Below are 16912 nucleotides of genomic sequence, written 5' to 3'. Positions count from 1 at the left end.
CAAACTACATAAACTCATGATATTGCAGAAGCTATTGAATAATATATTAAGTTCACTAGGTCATCATTAATTTTTATATATGTGTGTACAGATATGTTTTATTATTGATTTATCTATCCTTCAGTGAGACAGCTTAAAGTGTATAGACTTAACAGTGCTAAAGTTCGAGGTTTGTTCCCTGTAGCAGACAAGACATATAGCATATTGTAGCTTTTAAAAAAAACAAACAGAAAAATTATTATTTTCTTCACTTATAAATACAGAAATTTTTCCAGTCAATTTTCAGAAATTACTGAGTATGTTTGGATATAAAAGAACTATTTATCAGCAGCCAAGTAGACACAGAAAAATTAATGTTCCAGATATTATAATATTGATATCCAGATTTACATACATTCGACCCAGATTATATCCACTGGTATTTTCCACATTATTATAAGACATGACTATTAAGATGTATAAATAGCAGTTTATCTCTGTTTCTGATAAACTCACTAGAATTATGTCAAATGTTATGGATATGAAACATGAATGTCACTTAAGTTTTATGATGATATCGAGTTTAACACTTAGATACCATATGAATTAAGCTAGAGGATTAATTGATCTAGGAAGATAGTACTAAATAAAAAAGTAAGTATTATATTTGTAAAATACATTAATAGATAAACTGAAGTAGTTGTAACTTAGATTTATTTTTCTTTTAGAATTTTACAAATTGACTTTATATATTTTTGCATAAATAGTTTTTTGTTGTTTTTTTGTAAACTGTATGAATAGTTCAGGTATATTGTAAGGAATTTCTTGTGGGCTGTTCCTGCCTTCTGTGTTGAAATGTTTTAACTGAGATTTCATCTTTCTGATTGAGATCTTGAGTTGTTTTAAGTTCCATTACTTTGTACACAATTCTTGTGAAAAACTAATACTTAATTGGTGTAAAACTTTTGATCCAGTAAATAATTCTAGGATAGTTAGGGATATTTAGAGGTTTAATTGGTGTTATGATGTGAGTTTATAAATTTCTGTATTTTCTTTTCTGGGCCAAGAAGCACCATAGCTCTTTAGAAAAAAAGCACTAACTTGTACATTTTAACAAATACTCACAATGCCAAATAAGGAAATAAAGTTTGTTAAAAAATATTATCAAAACTGATAGGATATGCATTTTATTAACAAAACATCCAAATTAATAACTTAGAATAACTAAATATATTTAATTAAGTTAAAAATATTACTTTTATTTAAATTAAAAAGGCCTGCTTTTCAGATCAACTTCAAAAGCTTAAGATATGTTGAAGTCAAAAGTAAATGTTGTGCGTGATAAATGAAATTGGATAAATATTTTAAATTAATACACAGAATATATTGAGGTTAAAATTGAGTATTTTATGTTTATAGGTGGCACTAAGCGAACCCTTTACCCTGGAAGTACTCGACATTAGTAATGGTTTGCTGATTCCATTTTATGATCCTGATGTCAACTTGCTTTACCTGTGTGCCAAGGTAAATGTTTAATATGGTGAACATTGATTAGACAAAAAAGCACACTGTCAAAAGTAACTTGTATTGATCAAAACATAAAATTAAAGAAATAACTTATGTTACATGTTTAATGTAAAAATGAAATAAAAATGATGCACCCTATGTGATGTGTAAAGATGTATCAAAAATATAATAAGATGAATTTAATGTCAAAACGTTTGCATGTTCAAGGTGAACAATGTCTATTGATATACGATAATGTGTATTGAGAGTGGAACAAGATATATTGTATGTAAAACCAAATTTGTGTGTAGATAGTGAAACAGTGTATAGTTTATATAATATGAAAATATGTGTTGATTGTTGAACATTGCACATTATAATATCAAAATGTATGTTGATTGTGGAACAGTGTACATTCTACATAGTATCAAAATGTGTGTTGATTGTTGAACATTGCAATTATAATATCAAAATGTATGTTGATTGTGAAACAGTGTACATTCTACATAGTATCAACATGTATGTTAACAGTAGAACAAGTTATATTCAATGAGTACATTTTAACAGCATCACTGTTACTACTGAAATAATAGAAAGTTTTTGATCTTAAAATTACTGTATATGCATATGATTTTATAGAAGTATTCTCCATAGGGAGACAGCAACATACGATACTTCGAAATAACAGATGAACCACCATTTGTACATTACATCAATACCTACCAGTCAACAGTTCCTCAGCGTGGCATGGGAATGATGCCTAAACGAGGTTGTGATATCAAACACTGTGAAATATCGAGGTATTTGATGATAGCATGTTACTTATTAGGCAAGTTTGAATATTAAAGATAGACTTATGGTTTCTGGATATGCAAATATTGTAAATATAAGGAAGTCTGAAGTAGCAGGTTAAAAGAGAGTTAATTTTAGTTCAATATCAATTGTTACTGAACTTTGACGTGCTTTTTTATTATGTTTATAAACTACCTGGACTCTTTATGAGAGGTGTGTATCATTTGTTGTTAATAGCATATAATATTTTGATCTAATCTGATCTAAGGGATAGAAAAGTGATATCCATGTTTAATGTAGTCTTCATAAATAATTTTATAAAGAATGTTCTAGAAGTTCTTTTCTGTATGTTGTTAAATATTCTCAAACAATGGTTTTAACTGTATGGGTTGAGTAATGATGCATTATTACTATTATAAAGAACAGGGTTTGAAGTGTGTGTTTTTGTCAGTGATACAAAGTACTACTAAAGAAGACCTAGAATTCTGAGTACATTTGACAGTTCTGTGATCTCTGACTTCATTCATATTTTGAATTTAAAGAAATTGTTTTGGGAGAAGTAATGCCAAATTATCCTGGTTGTACATCAACATTTACTTTTATACCCACCTTAACCAACAGTACCTTTCTGTACATTAACTGTCTGCATCCACCTTAAACTCTCTGGATACCGGATTGGTTGAACTGACTGAATACATGACTGCTATGCACTCATTTAAAGTTGCTATAGTATTGGTACTACTAACTTTTATTATAAGTATATCTTCAAAACTTTAGCAGACTTTTGGAAAATGTTATATATTTTGCACATACAAAAAATCAGATGTTTTAGTAAAGTATTTTTAATAAACAACAAAAAAGATTTGTCCCTGAATATATCACATCTTTTTTGAGTAGTTCAAGTACAAAGTGATTTTCATGTTAAGATTAAAAATATTTTTATTCATCTCAAAAATCTAAAATTTAATTTGAGTAATCTCTAAAATGTCCCAAGTACATTTCATACATTTGTTTCAGTAAAACTGTCTTTTATCTGTTATTTCCTCTATCGCAACTCTATACAATCTTGGTCAATTTGATTGACCTCGTAACCACCAAAAAAAATTGGAATAAATCTAAATTACCCTGATTTTCTATAATTAGTTGCACTTGTACATGGAACTATATTCCTTTATCCTAAGTAACCTTACACTAATAACGGTATACATCTATTTATACTTAAATTATATTGTTTTATTGCCCTATAAACCATGTCTAACTACCGTTTGCGCTGTTATAAGTTGTAAGTCACTTGGTTAACATGTGGCTCACATTATGCTATGAAATTATACGAGCTACTCCAAGCTTTGTGAAAATTGATTATATTTTTATTGTTTATTTTGCCTAAAGTAAACTTAACTACAATAAAAGTGTCCTAAAAGTTACATTTATAATAATAAATAATACATATGAAAACAAAGATAAAGTACTTACCCAAGCCTTCTTTTTATTTACTGTCAACGATATTTTAACCTTACTTTTTTTATACCTATGGTAGTTGTACACTAAATAATTTATATTTAATTAAATAGTGCACCAAAGAACATAGAATAACAACTTTCAGAAAACAGATAATGTCCCATAACTCTCACAATATTCTGGATTTCTAACTATGAGACAAGAGCTGTTAAAAATTCATCCAAGCTAATCAATGTGTTTCCCATTGGAACAAAGCTTCTACTGAAAGAGAAGTTAACATTTCTATGTACAGAAAATAGTGTAAAATAAAATGTTTTTAACAGATAAAAACCTTGGTTTTCTATTACTTAAAATAATATCTTAACTGTAAGGGAGAACTATTAATAAATCTAAAAGAGACAATGTGACAGGTGGGTGTGGTAAGAGGGGTCTCATTTTCTGTTTGATGACTCTGTAACCAGAAAAACATTGCAGGCTATGAAAATTGTGCTTTATCTAAGTGATAATAATACTGTAATAAGTAATGTACATTCATTTTTTCTTATTGGAGGGATGGTGAATAAATTAGAGAAGAAGGAATACCTAGATGGAAAATGTCACATTTCTCACAATAGAGGAGAAATTCAGGTTTTTTAAAAAATACTTCCTCATAAAAGTAAGAACATAAAACTTAAAAATTATTGAAATATGGATTATTAGCTATGATTTTAATCTATACTAATTAGTGTAACATGAACAAAAAGTAGTTTTAGTTAAATTTTGAATGTAAGCCAATAAAACCTCATGACATGAACAGTAAAGGATGCTGGTGCAGAGAGGGTTAACTAAAAAACAAAACAAAACAAAACTATATATACATGGAAGACACAATACACATTGTTGTGAAACTGTCCTGATTGTTGTACTCCAACTGTTTATCTCTAAGAAGAAATATTGTTTTATTTATGAACAAATAAAGGACTTTCACATTTAGGTGAAGACAAAAATATTTCAAAACATTGTCCTTTCTTCTTGAGTTTCTTTTGTAGATTAATCCTCCAAGACGTTTACTACCAGCATCACTCTGAACTAGATAACTGCTGTCATTTTTCCTTATGTTTTTTATTTTTGTTAAGAAATTGCATTAATAAGTAGCTTGATGTAGAATTTCCTTGAAATGTAAAATTATCCAAATCACTGCACTATTAGGAGTTTTTAAAACTGATAGTACAGTATAGATAGCTTAACATCGTGAGTATTAGCTGCATTTGTCTGTGAATTTAATAAAGCCAAATTATCAAATGCAGTCTGGAGAGCTTTGAAATTTGCTTGATAACAATGAGATATTTTTGTGTTTATTCATGAAGATGAACCTGTGTGTGATGTTAAAAAGTGCATCATTTATGTAGAATTCATGAGTACTCTTTAGAAGAGTAATTTTTTAAAAGGCTTGATGCTCCATGCCTTGCGAGTGGGTTACAATCAACTTTTAGTTATGGACAGCATGATGCACCAGTGGGTCACATATTACAAGGGACTGCAGTGAAGTAATTAAACCTAGTAAAGTTACCCATGTAGAATTAGACACCTGGATTAAGTGAAAAAGGAATGTGTGGTTGTCACTAAGATAAGAATTATTAACACTACTGGTGGCAAAGAATATATTAATTTGAATTGTTTGATAGATTGTTTAGGCAGAGTATTCATGATGAAACTTTGTAGAATTGACAGCAATTGCCTGTTGTGGAGACACAAGTGGAGAGGACGACATTTTGAAAGTCTTCTGCCTTCGTCTTCAGGTCAGTGTGCGTGTAAAACACAAACTAATGTGGCAGGAGTTTAATTTAGAGAGAGAGAAATCTGAAGAATTATCTTGGAGTGCCCCAAGAAAACCCACTATCACAGGACAGGCATCGAAAGATTTGCCTGTCCTGTGCCCGAGACTCGAAAAAGAAGTACATATTATATCATGTAAGGTTTATCCTTTATGTACTTTGTTGTATGATTTGTAATTTCTGAAATATGTTGTATGGTGAAATATATTTGGTTGGTGCACTAGTTAATTTACATAGTGATGCAGTTTGTTTTGTGTGTTCTGCTTTTAAATAATATTTGTATGACATTTCTGTTGGTCTGTTTCTAAGAGTTGGTAAGTTACTGATTTGGTGTATACAGTTTACGGGAGTGTATGGTGGTAGTCTGTATGCTGCTCTTAGTATTTTGTTTTGTTGTACTTTGATTTTCTGAAGTGTGTTATTTGACATATTATATGTGACTTGACATCCATACTCTATTAACAGATGGATGTAAGCTTTGTATAATTGAACAATGGTCTTTGGTGAACTGTTTGAGTGTTTGCCAGTTAGAGTCATTAAATGTGAAATTCGTTTTCTGACTGATGAGTGTATGTTGTTAACATGTTTTTTCCATGTTAGTGTGTGTGTGTGTGTAGGTGTTGTCGGTCTTTTATAGTATCCTGGAGGATTGTGGATAGCGTATTATGGTTGGTTGAATTATCACTGTTTCTGATTGGAGGAAAGACTTGCTGTAGATTCAACCAATGGCAGTCACGTGTTACTCACCTCTAATCTGGAATCTCTATTTAGTGAAGGTTTAGTAGTGTCAATATAAAATGATTCTTTGATTTTTCTTGTCTTCCAGAATTTGTCTGTATCAATAATTCTAGTTTTCTACCAGTTTATTTTGTCGAAAACTCTTTCTATGAAATTCTGTATTCCTGTAACGTTACATACATTGGAGAAACAGAAAGCAAACTTGCGACAAGAATAAAAGAACATAAAGACAGTACAAGACTCATGAAAATACAAAATTCAGCCATTGCAGAGCATGCCACGTCAACTGGACACAGAATAAACTGGGAGAAAACTAAAATCATCGACACAGACAAATTCTGGAAGATAAGAAAAATCAAAGAAGCATTTTATATTAACACTATTAAACCTTCACTAAACAGAGATTCTGGATTAGAGATGAGTAACCTGTTACTTCCATTGGTTGAATCTACAGAAAATCTCTTCTCCAATCAGAAACAGTGATAATCCAACCAATCATAACATGCTCTTCATAATCCTCCAGGACAGTATAAAGACTGACAACACCAACACACACACATTGACCTGAAGAAAAAAGGCAGAAGACTTTTGAAATGTCGTCCACTAAACTTGTGTCTCCACAGCAGGCAGTTGCCATCCATTCTACAAAGTTTCATCATGTTAATTTGGAGTATTATGATACATTAAGGAAAATATCAAAATGCAAATTCATTATGTTAAGAGTAGGATTTTTTATCGCATGCATGAAAATTACAAATGCTTAATATCTATTTCAAGTTTCCATCTGTTTCTTTCAGATTCTATCGATTACATACCAGTGGTTTCTGTGAAGTTTTGTCATTTACTGTGCCTAGAAAGGTAAGTAAAATATATTTTGAAATGAATGAATTTTGTTTCATTTTTTTACTTTTTATATTATGTATCACTATGTGATGTATAAATGTTCCTATTGTGGCTAAATGTGAAGTTAAACAATTTAGTGGTGAACTATGCAAAATCATGTCAGTATTGATTTTTTGTTTGTTTTTTTTTTCAGTCTGACCAGTTTCAGGATGACCTATATCCTAATACGGTATCTGATGTTCCTGCTATATCGGCTGAAGAATGGGTGGATGGTAAAGAAGCGGAACCAATCTTGGTAGGTGGCCAAAATAAAATGTCTTCTTTTATTTAATGTCTTTTTAATTTGGATATTAGTTAATAGTTTAATATTAAAAAGTTTTTTAAAATAAATTTAGGACACTTATAATCTTGCTTTTATAAATGTAAAAAAGTTTATTTTGTATCGTGTATGTGCTGAAAAATGTTAGAAAGAATTGGAGGTAGGAAGTTATTTTTAGGGAAATGGGATTTGAATTTCAGATTAAAGCTTTTCAACGAAATTCTTCAGCTGTTTATTTCTAGTGTAAGGATATTTATTACAGTTGTAATGAAAGCTCCAAAATTCTACTCTGTGTGTTCTTTTTCAGTGTCTAAGATAAAAAAAAACTGTTGATTTTTAATCACTGTATGTAGAGAAAAAAGAAATGTTTGGTATATTTTAATTGTGTTAGGGGAATTTTTACTATTTAAGTTTTTAATTAAAAGGCACGAATTTTAACAGTTTACATATTTCTTATTCTGTGAGTGTTTTCACGTCAGTTTTTCTTTCTTTTTCAATAAAGTATCACCATTAGTCGATAATTAATTGTTTTGAAAAAGTAACAAAACATCTACTTAGCACAAGCCTATCACTCAACAATCCATATTTTTTTCTGTTGCATAAGAGATTAGTTCATCATCACAATGAACTAGTGATACTAGTGCTTCATATTTCAATTATTTGAAATTTAATAGCATTGATTATAAGTTTTCACTTGTGTTTTTAGTGGAAAGATAGAATGTTGTTAGGATGACAAGGAACCTGTTTGAAATAAACATGTTTGTATTGTATAATGGAGAAAATTAATACTGATAGAGTTAAGTAAATTAAGTTAAAACTGGCTAATGAAGGAAAAGACTGATAGATGGTGTATCCCTACTGCAATGTGGGTCCTACTTCTTCAGTCATTTCCAAAACTTAGGGTACATTTTATATCCCACATTATAGTAGCACCTTATTTTCAGTTTTTATTTATTTATTATTTTTATGTTTATCTTATTCGTATTTTAACTTGAGAGAGGAGTCATCTTCCCACAGCTGTCTGAAAGGGCGATATAGATATGGGACATTGTGGACATGAGCACCCACATCTCTCTTTCCTAATTTCTATTTTTCTTATATAAGTCTAGAAAATTGGAAGTCAAGACTGATAGATGATGTATCCCCACTACAATGTAGGTCCTACTTCAGCAGTTACCTATGATACATTTTATAATCCCACATATTAGCTTGTACCCTAGGATCCTTTTTTAAAAATATGCAGCGTATTTTATTTCATGTTAATGTGTTTTGGTTTATGGCTTGAAATTTTTAAGGTTATAATATATACTATATACATATTATAGACAGCTGGTGTGGGTATTTAGAACAGAAAACATGTAACGTTTTATCTTCTCAGGTCATCATTGGATTAAAAATTACTTTTAAAACAAGAATGTTTTTATGTAGGTGTCTCTCAAAGAAGGCTTCGTTCCTAGCAGAAAGCAGGAGTTTAAAGTAACAAAGAAATCAAATATCTTAGATAAGATGCCCAAACAGTCGACACAAGTTGCTTCAGCTGCATCTGTAAGTTGTTGATGTTATTTTAGGCCTTAAACAGATTGAGTAAATTAGCACTTTAATGTGTTTTGTTTTTTTTAATATTTGATAGTACAGTGGTATATCGGTTCTCAAACTTAATTCGTTCTAGAAGGCTGTTCTAAAACTGAATCAGTTTTTCCCATAAGAAATAGTGTAAATTAAATTAATCTGTTACAGACCTTCAAAATTATGCATTATGAAGCATTTTAAGTAAAAATATTGCTTATTTATACCTGTGTAATAATACTTACATGCATAAAGTCAACCACAAAAACTATAAACACAATAAAAAAACAATAAATGAAAATTTAACTGCACTTCACCTGTGCTGAGGAGAGCTGATGGCATAAGTGAAAGGTGGTGAGGAACGTGGAGAGTAGGAAGATTATTATTGTTTGGAAGGGAATCGACTTCCATTAAAATGTCAGGTAACTCTCCTTCTGGGGTTCTTTCTCTTTGCACTGCTACAACCTGCTTGAGACTCACTGGACCAATTTCTCACTACAAACTTGTCTAATGAGGTTTGTTTCTGTTTGCATTTTAAAATGTTTCTGAAGTAAGACATGGCATTGTCATTGAAAAGGTTTATGCTGCAGTTTGCTTCAGCTTTGTCAGGATGAAATTTTTCCACAAAACTCTAACTCCCCATTTTCCACACATTTCCTTGATTAGTGAACTAGGAACATCCTTCCCTCCTCCTCATCTGAAGACACTTCTTCAGTTGCCTTCTGTTGCTGCTCCTTCTGAAGGTCTTGGAGTTCTTCCATGGTGAGCTCAGTGTTGTGGTCTTCCACCAACTACTCCACATCATCAACACTTACATTCAAGCCCATACACTTGCCTAGTGAGACAACATCCTCAACAACAGGCTCAGCCTCGAAGCCTTCAAAGTCTCTATTTGCTACTGAGTTTGGCCATAATTTCTTCCAGGCTGAGTTCATAGTCCTCAAAGACACTTCCCTTCAGGCTTTGTCTATGATCCTCAAGCAATGGAGGATATTAAAGTGATTTTTCCATAACTCTCTGAGGGTTAACTCTGTGTCAAAGGTCACTTCAAAGCACCTTTGAAACAGTGCTTTGGTGTAGAGTTTCTTAAAGTTCGATATGACCTGCTGGTCCATGGGCTGAATGAGAGGAGTCATGTTAAGGGGCAAGAGCTTCACCGTAATGAAACTGTACTCCTCCACCAACCCATCCTCCAAGCCTAGTGGGTGAGCAGGTGCATTGTCCATAACAAGAAGGGCATTGAGTGACAACTCTTTTTCTGTGAGATAATTCTTTATACTTGGGGCAAACACTTCATGGACCCACTCCATAAAAAATTGCCTGGTTACCTATGCTTTACTATTAGCCCTCCACATGACACTTAGTTTACTTTTCAGGACATTATTTTTCTTAAAAACCCTCAGGTTCTCAGAATGGTACACAAGAAAGGCTTAATTTTAAGTCCCCACTTGCATTACTACATAACAATAGTTAGCCTGTCCTTCATTCGCTTGTGTCCTAGCAGTGACTTCTCCTTCTTGGTGATGTAGGTCCTCTTTGGCATTTTCTTCCAAAGAGGCCTGTCTCATCACAGTTGAACACTTGTTGGGGAATAAAACCTTCAGTTTCTACATAGTCCTTAAATTCCCTAACAAATTTATCAGCAGCGACTTTGTTAGAACTGGCACCCTCCCCATGTCTCACCACACTATGTATGCCACTTCTCTTCCTAAATTTTTCAAACCACCTCTTACTGGCCTTAAAGGCATCACTTGTACCAGCATTCATTCCAGGGGTGTTTATCAAGAGGTCAGCATGCTACTGCTTTGCTTTCTCACAAATTATGGTCTCAGAAATGCTATCACCAGCTAACTGTTTTTCGTTTACCCAAATCAACAACAGTTTTTCTACCTCTTCCATTGTTTGTGATCTTTGTTTCATAAGCACTGTCACTCCTTTTGCAACATCAGCTCCTTTGATGACCTCTTTATTTTTCAGTATGGTGCAGACTGTAGACTTTACCATACCAAACTATGAGATCTTTTTTCACTTCTATTGTGGCTCTAACAACTTTTCTTTTTGATTTGCTGCTTTCATTATCCTTCTTTGATCCCAAGGTGGCTTATTTAATCATAATATTTAGAAAAAAAAGAAAATTGAGAACATTCACAGCAAATTTTAGCAGGGGTGTGGACGAGTGACAGGTGTGGTTAAAATGTTTTGGGTAAGCTTGGCATGGGCCGAAAATGGTCAATGGTTCGGGTTATTTTGGGGGTTGGGGCCATGACAGCTTGGTCTGGGAATTGAGTTTATATACGACAACTGAGATATTTTTTTCTCAAACAATATGTTCAAAAACCGAATTGTTCTAGAAACAAGGTATCACTGTATTTGTTTTAGATTTATTAATGTAAAAGTTTACAATAATAGCTAAAACATTTATGGTTTAAAATATAATGATGTTTGTACTACATAATTAAGAAGAAGAAAAGAGCTGTAGTGCTTCAAATCGAATGAAGTTGATGTAAGTGAAGATAAATTACTTACTTCCATTATCAGATATAATTAATAGTTTCTGAAATAATAAGAAACACCTGTCAGTGATAATTTATTAAAACTGTTATTACTATATATATAAGAAGCAATGAAATTATAATTTAAAAATGAAAGTTTAAGTTTTAGGGTTATTTTAGTGAAGGGGTTAAGCATGTAGTTCAAAAAAATTGAAAATCAGTCTCCAGAGGGCAGTATTAATTTTATACTCCAGAGACAATTAATGTAATATGATCATCAGAACATTGGCTTATATCTATATGCTAGATTATAAGGTTTCTTTTATTTAATAAGTTGGTTATAAATCTCTTTTGACACACGTTGAAAGTTTCTGTCTCTTTCAAGCTTTCTCATGGTGTAGTTAAGGCAAACTTAGCCCTTCTTCAGGTAAGTTTCTGATAAATCATAAAATAAACTTGCTTTGTTATACTAATTACAAGAAAAATCTTAGTGGTAGTTTAATATCTTTTTATCTGCTTTGTCCGTAAACCTTTGGTGCATCCCAGATTAATATATCAAGAATACCTTTAAACTTTTACAAGAATCATATTATTATCATTTGCATATTTTGTCTGTTTTTTCCAGTAGCCAATTTTGAAGCATTTGTAGTTTTGTGAATTTTGTAGAAGACATAATTTGGAAAAACTAAAAGGGAGCTTTTTAAATATGATAGGCCTGATGATTAGGCCACTTGACTCAAAATCAGCAGGTTGCAGATTTGAATCCCAGTCGCACCAAAGATGTTTGCCATTTTTAGCCGTTAGAGCATTATAATGTTACAGGCAATCCCACTTTTTATTGGTAAAAGAGTAGCCCAAGAACTGGCATTAGGAGGTGTCAACTAGTTGCCTTTCCTCTTATCTATATCTGTTAGTTTAGGAACAGCTAATGCAGAAAGCCCTCATGTAGTTTTGAACAAAATTCTAAGCGAAACAAACCAAAATATGATCTGATCTCTGTATAATTAAATTATAATTGAATCTTGTAAGTTGAGAAGATTATGTTTGTGGTAAATGAAGGGCACTTGAGTTCATATTTTATTACATTTAAAAGTTAAAAATTATTAACATTAAACTACAATTGTTTCATGTTTTTCTTTGCAAGTCTATTGATGAAGATGCACACTGCTGTCAATAACACAGTGTGTGTGTGTACAATCATGGAGCTCTAATTACAGTTTAATAGAATCAAACAAAGAAACAACAAGTGATAACATATTTCAGGCAACATGAAAATGCCTAGATTTGAAAAATATTAATCATGGCAAAGATATAATTGTTCAAGCAGTTTAAAGTTTAGTGCAGTTAAATATTATTAAAGTAAATTACATCCTATATACAGCTATTATTTTTAGAATTATTTTTTATTTATTTTTATCACCACTGAAATGTGAGTTTTTATGTTTTATCTCAAAGGATAAGAAAATGGATGAACTGTTGGATGAGATAAAGAAAATGAAAGGAACATTAATCAAGCATGAACGTCGTATTAGAGAGTTAGAGAGGAAGATAGAAGCTCCATTAGCATCAGTAGAGCCCTCACCCGGTCCGGTGGTACCTCCATCACCTCCACCTCATATCAGTGGTAATGGTGTCATACCAGAGTAAGCATAAAATGTCAACAATTCTCAGTCAAGTGTTGTTGTGAGTACATCAGCAATATAAACACGTCAAAACAAATAAAACAGGGAGAACATGAAATGGTTCTTAACCATCAAAGTACCTTATGTGTGTGTGTAATATGAACGGTCAGTTGCTCATAAAGGGTGAGTGAAATGTTCTGAAGTTGGAAGCTTAAATATCTTTCGCTCAGAAGTCAAAGCCTGTTTCCACACCGTATTAAATACTTTTATGATAATGCCAAGGGTAGATTTTTCTTTTTCAAACTAACCATTCGAAAACCTGCTTCCATTTCTCTTTTACTGAAGTGCTTTTTTATAGGCAACAAATTTTCTTTACTGAAACTAAAAATAAAATTGACAATTCAGTGTTAAAATATTTTGAATGTAATTAGTTACTGTTCCATGGTAACATTGGTTGTGACTATGAGCTTTCTGGTTTTATATGTACCAAATACATGAGCTGAAAGTACTGTGAACATTATTGTTTAGACGATGTGTTCATCACTAAGCACTTTATAGAAAAATAAAAGGTTATTTAAAAAAGCTATATCAAAGAAAATATTACTACCAAATATTTGTATTAGAAAGAAAATAAAGCTACCTCTTCTGACATCTTAGGGACAAACCAAAGTACTTAATATTTCATATGTTGTTTTACAGCACAATGTGGTGTGGCTCTGTCGATCCAATCCATGAGATTTGGCTGAACCACCTCCCTGGGTTATTATTTGGTATACATGTGTTGTTTGTGTGGATATGTGGTGATTCTACAGCCCATATTTTTTAACTTGATGGATTTTTAAAAGACAGATTTGTCTTTTTTCTTTGCACAATCTATATTTACACAAACAACTTGTTCATATATAAACATATTTTATTATGCAAATCAATATTTTAGATCGTCTAGGTAGTTCCTACGTTTGTCGTTTTTAGGGAGATAGAAATTTTTAACAAGCACATGCAAGGTACTCAAAAGTAACTTGGTTTAACAACAGAATGAAAGGTATAATATCGGATCCAGATTTAATTAATTTATATTCTGTACTCTGTTAGATGTTGGTATTTTTATCCTTCAAACAAGCTAATTTTTGTACAAGGATTGTTGAAGGGCTAAAACATGAAATGTGTTTCACATTTTTCGTTCAGTGTCTCAACGTATAACGTTTCAGAATTGGAAGTAAGTCTTGATTTTGTTCTAGAGTTAGCAGTTACTTGATGTATTGTAACATTCATTTACCTTTTTATCTGTTATAATAAGATTCTGTATAACAGAGGAATACATGCAAAGTAATGGTAGTCTGATTTTATAAACTTCATCATGTACCTTTACTATTGTTATTATGTTGAAAATTCATGGTTTAATAATACAAAATTTTCTAGAAGCAGCTGTTACATACTGTACTTTTAATTACTACATACCTACTGACACTCATTCAGTGTTTGAATTACGTCAGTATATGTTACTAACTGGTTATGTTTATCAGTCCAGAAATACTGAAATATATTTGAAGGATTTGACACCTGCTGAAAGCAGCAGGTGTATTGGATGAAAGTAGAGGAATCAAGATAAATGTAAATAGCTCAAAAGCATTCTGGTTAACATTTAAAACGAACTTTATAATCACGATTTTTGAATGTTTGAAGTGCATGAAAAATCGTTATGTCTTTAAATGCTACTTGTAGATAGTCACAAATATTTTAAAGTTCTAGAATTTAATAAAATAACTACTAGAAGCTGACTTTTCCAAAACTTCAAAGATTATCAGTCTATTACTGAAAGTAATGTGAACTGGGTAATCTGTTTTATCCATATCCTTAAAGGATAAACCAAAAGATTAAGTTTCTGGAGTTACAGTGTAAAAGGAGTTAGTTCTCCAACCTTGGGTTCCAAACTCTTATATTTAACCACGTTTTACATCTTATGGTATTGATCTCAAGTGAGGTAATGAACCAAACTGCAGCCATTTTGTTTGTTTTTACTTCAAATATTAAAAAAAAAACATTTTTCATCCCTTGAGTTGGTTTTAATTAAATGCGTGTAGAAAGTATAACAAAGAAATATGTCGCTGAATTACAACTTAAGCAAGAGTTATGCACTTCTGAATTTTTCTATGGTGATTTAAGAAGAAATATGGAGCATAAAAGAAACAAGACATAATTAACAGACATAAAACTAGCTCAATAAACAATTAATATATACAAAATATAAAGGCAACTTCTTTATTATACTTTACATTTGTTGTTTGCTTCAAGTACTAGTGTTAGTTTTGTTTTATGTATGTTTTGGCAATGCTTCCACAAACTATGTACATCATTTTGTACTGTAGTTACTCTTACATTTGTTGAAATTTTCATATTAAGTAGGCTTATTACCATATTGTTTCTGTATAATTTGTTGTTTTTTACATCATTAGTTTAATAATAAATACAAAAATTTTGTTAGTGGCACTGAAAGCCACAAACATATTACATTATGACAGTCAGTTGGTACTTCTAAGTAGACATTAAAGTATCATATGAAATATGAAAATTGATTTTATTTATGAAGATTAATTCACCTTTTCTTTAACTCTTTAAATTAGCACATATGTATGCTCACACTTATGATTTTCAAAGAACTAGCAAGTTAATTTTTAGGCTTCGATGGACTGAACTTACCTTGGCCACAAGGGTGAGCCAATAGTAAATATCATAACAGATGAAGGTGCTTAATTTGATAGACGTTTTGGAACATATCACATTTTAAGTCATTGTTGAAGTAAAATACTTGAAAATTACTGTTTACCTTTTTATGGCAGTATAGTCACAACCATATTGTCATTTATAACACCTATGTGATTTAATATTTTGTTTAAATGTCCAAGCTAGGAACTGAGAAGTTTTATCTAGATCTATTATAGAGAAATAAAATAAAGGATGATAATAAGTTTTATTTTTAAACCTTAGTTTGTTATTCAAAGAAAATAAAAATGAGGCCAGAAATAACATTAAAAAGGGTTTATGTTGTGAAACTTATGAAAGAAAAATGTGTTTGCAGATACCTGTATGCAGAACATGTGAATGATATGCATATGTAAATATATATCTGTGTGTTAAATTAACAATGACAAAAAATACACAACAGATAGTTCCTCTTATGTATTAGTACTCCGATATAGAGTTTTTACATGTATGCTATGAATTTTTGTCACAAGTTTAACTAATATATATCTTGAAGCTTTCACTTGTGTTGTGCTTCACAGCTTACTTAAAAGGCCAAGTATGTATACTAGAAAAATATTATTTAATTAAAATTAACAAAAAATATGTATATGTAACATTTACATTCACATCCAAAATGTACTTTATATTAGACATTTTATATGTGCCATAGTTTTAATGACTAATATGTATCTCATTTCATATGATTCGTAGTGTACTTTTAACTTAAAAGTGCTGGTTCTAAGTCATTTTAATTGTTATTAACTTTGAATCTATTTAAACAGTTACTTTTGTGTTGAAGATGTGATTAACAATAAATGTATTTTTAAGCATTTATGGAGTTTTTATTTCCAAATTACATAAACCTCGAATACAAAGACGATTTTTCAGAACTTTGAAACCTCATTAAAAGTGTGCATAATTTTATTTTACTTACATATTTAAGTTAGTGTTTCTGCCCCCACTTTCAAAAACTTTGTATGTGCTCAACGTAAAGCCAGTTTCATTCCAACTTCACATACAATAAACCTGCAGACATTTCAA

General features: G+C 31.2%; 1 protein-coding gene across 2 annotated transcripts; it reads left to right on the top strand.

Moving 5' to 3' along the window:
* The first annotated feature begins 1366 nt into the window (after positions 1–1366).
* On the top strand, positions 1367–16701 carry LOC143253813 (coronin-1C-like). 2 transcript variants are annotated; one of them, XM_076508216.1, is made up of 7 exons: positions 1367–1503; positions 2140–2285; positions 7085–7145; positions 7324–7425; positions 8878–8994; positions 11893–11934; positions 12963–16701. In XM_076508216.1, the coding sequence occupies exons 2-7, from the start codon at positions 2233–2235 to the stop codon at positions 13152–13154; spliced, it is 567 nt and encodes a 188-aa protein (XP_076364331.1). In that variant the 5' UTR covers positions 1367–1503; positions 2140–2232; the 3' UTR covers positions 13155–16701. The 2 variants fall into 2 exon arrangements, with proteins under 2 accessions (XP_076364331.1, XP_076364332.1); XM_076508217.1 differs by lacking the exon at positions 11893–11934.
* Positions 16702–16912: the final 211 nt, after the last annotated feature.

The sequence above is a fragment of the Tachypleus tridentatus genome, chromosome 6, assembly GCF_004210375.1.
Source record: "Tachypleus tridentatus isolate NWPU-2018 chromosome 6, ASM421037v1, whole genome shotgun sequence".
In the NCBI taxonomy this organism is placed as follows: Eukaryota; Metazoa; Arthropoda; class Merostomata; order Xiphosura; family Limulidae; genus Tachypleus; species Tachypleus tridentatus.
The sequence above is the reverse complement of the archived record's forward strand: the minus strand, read 5'-3'. Positions and strand labels throughout refer to the sequence as shown.

Excerpts from the sequence above, each read along its gene's own strand:
- LOC143253813 (XM_076508216.1), top strand. The coding sequence starts at position 2,233 with ATGGGAATGATGCCTAAACGAGGTTGTGATATCAAACACTGTGAAATA. Across the intron at positions 2,286-7,084 it reads AAACACTGTGAAATATCGAG|ATTCTATCGATTACATACCA; the intron begins GTATTTGATGAT and ends TGTTTCTTTCAG. Across the intron at positions 11,935-12,962 it reads CAAACTTAGCCCTTCTTCAG|GATAAGAAAATGGATGAACT; the intron begins GTAAGTTTCTGA and ends TTTATCTCAAAG.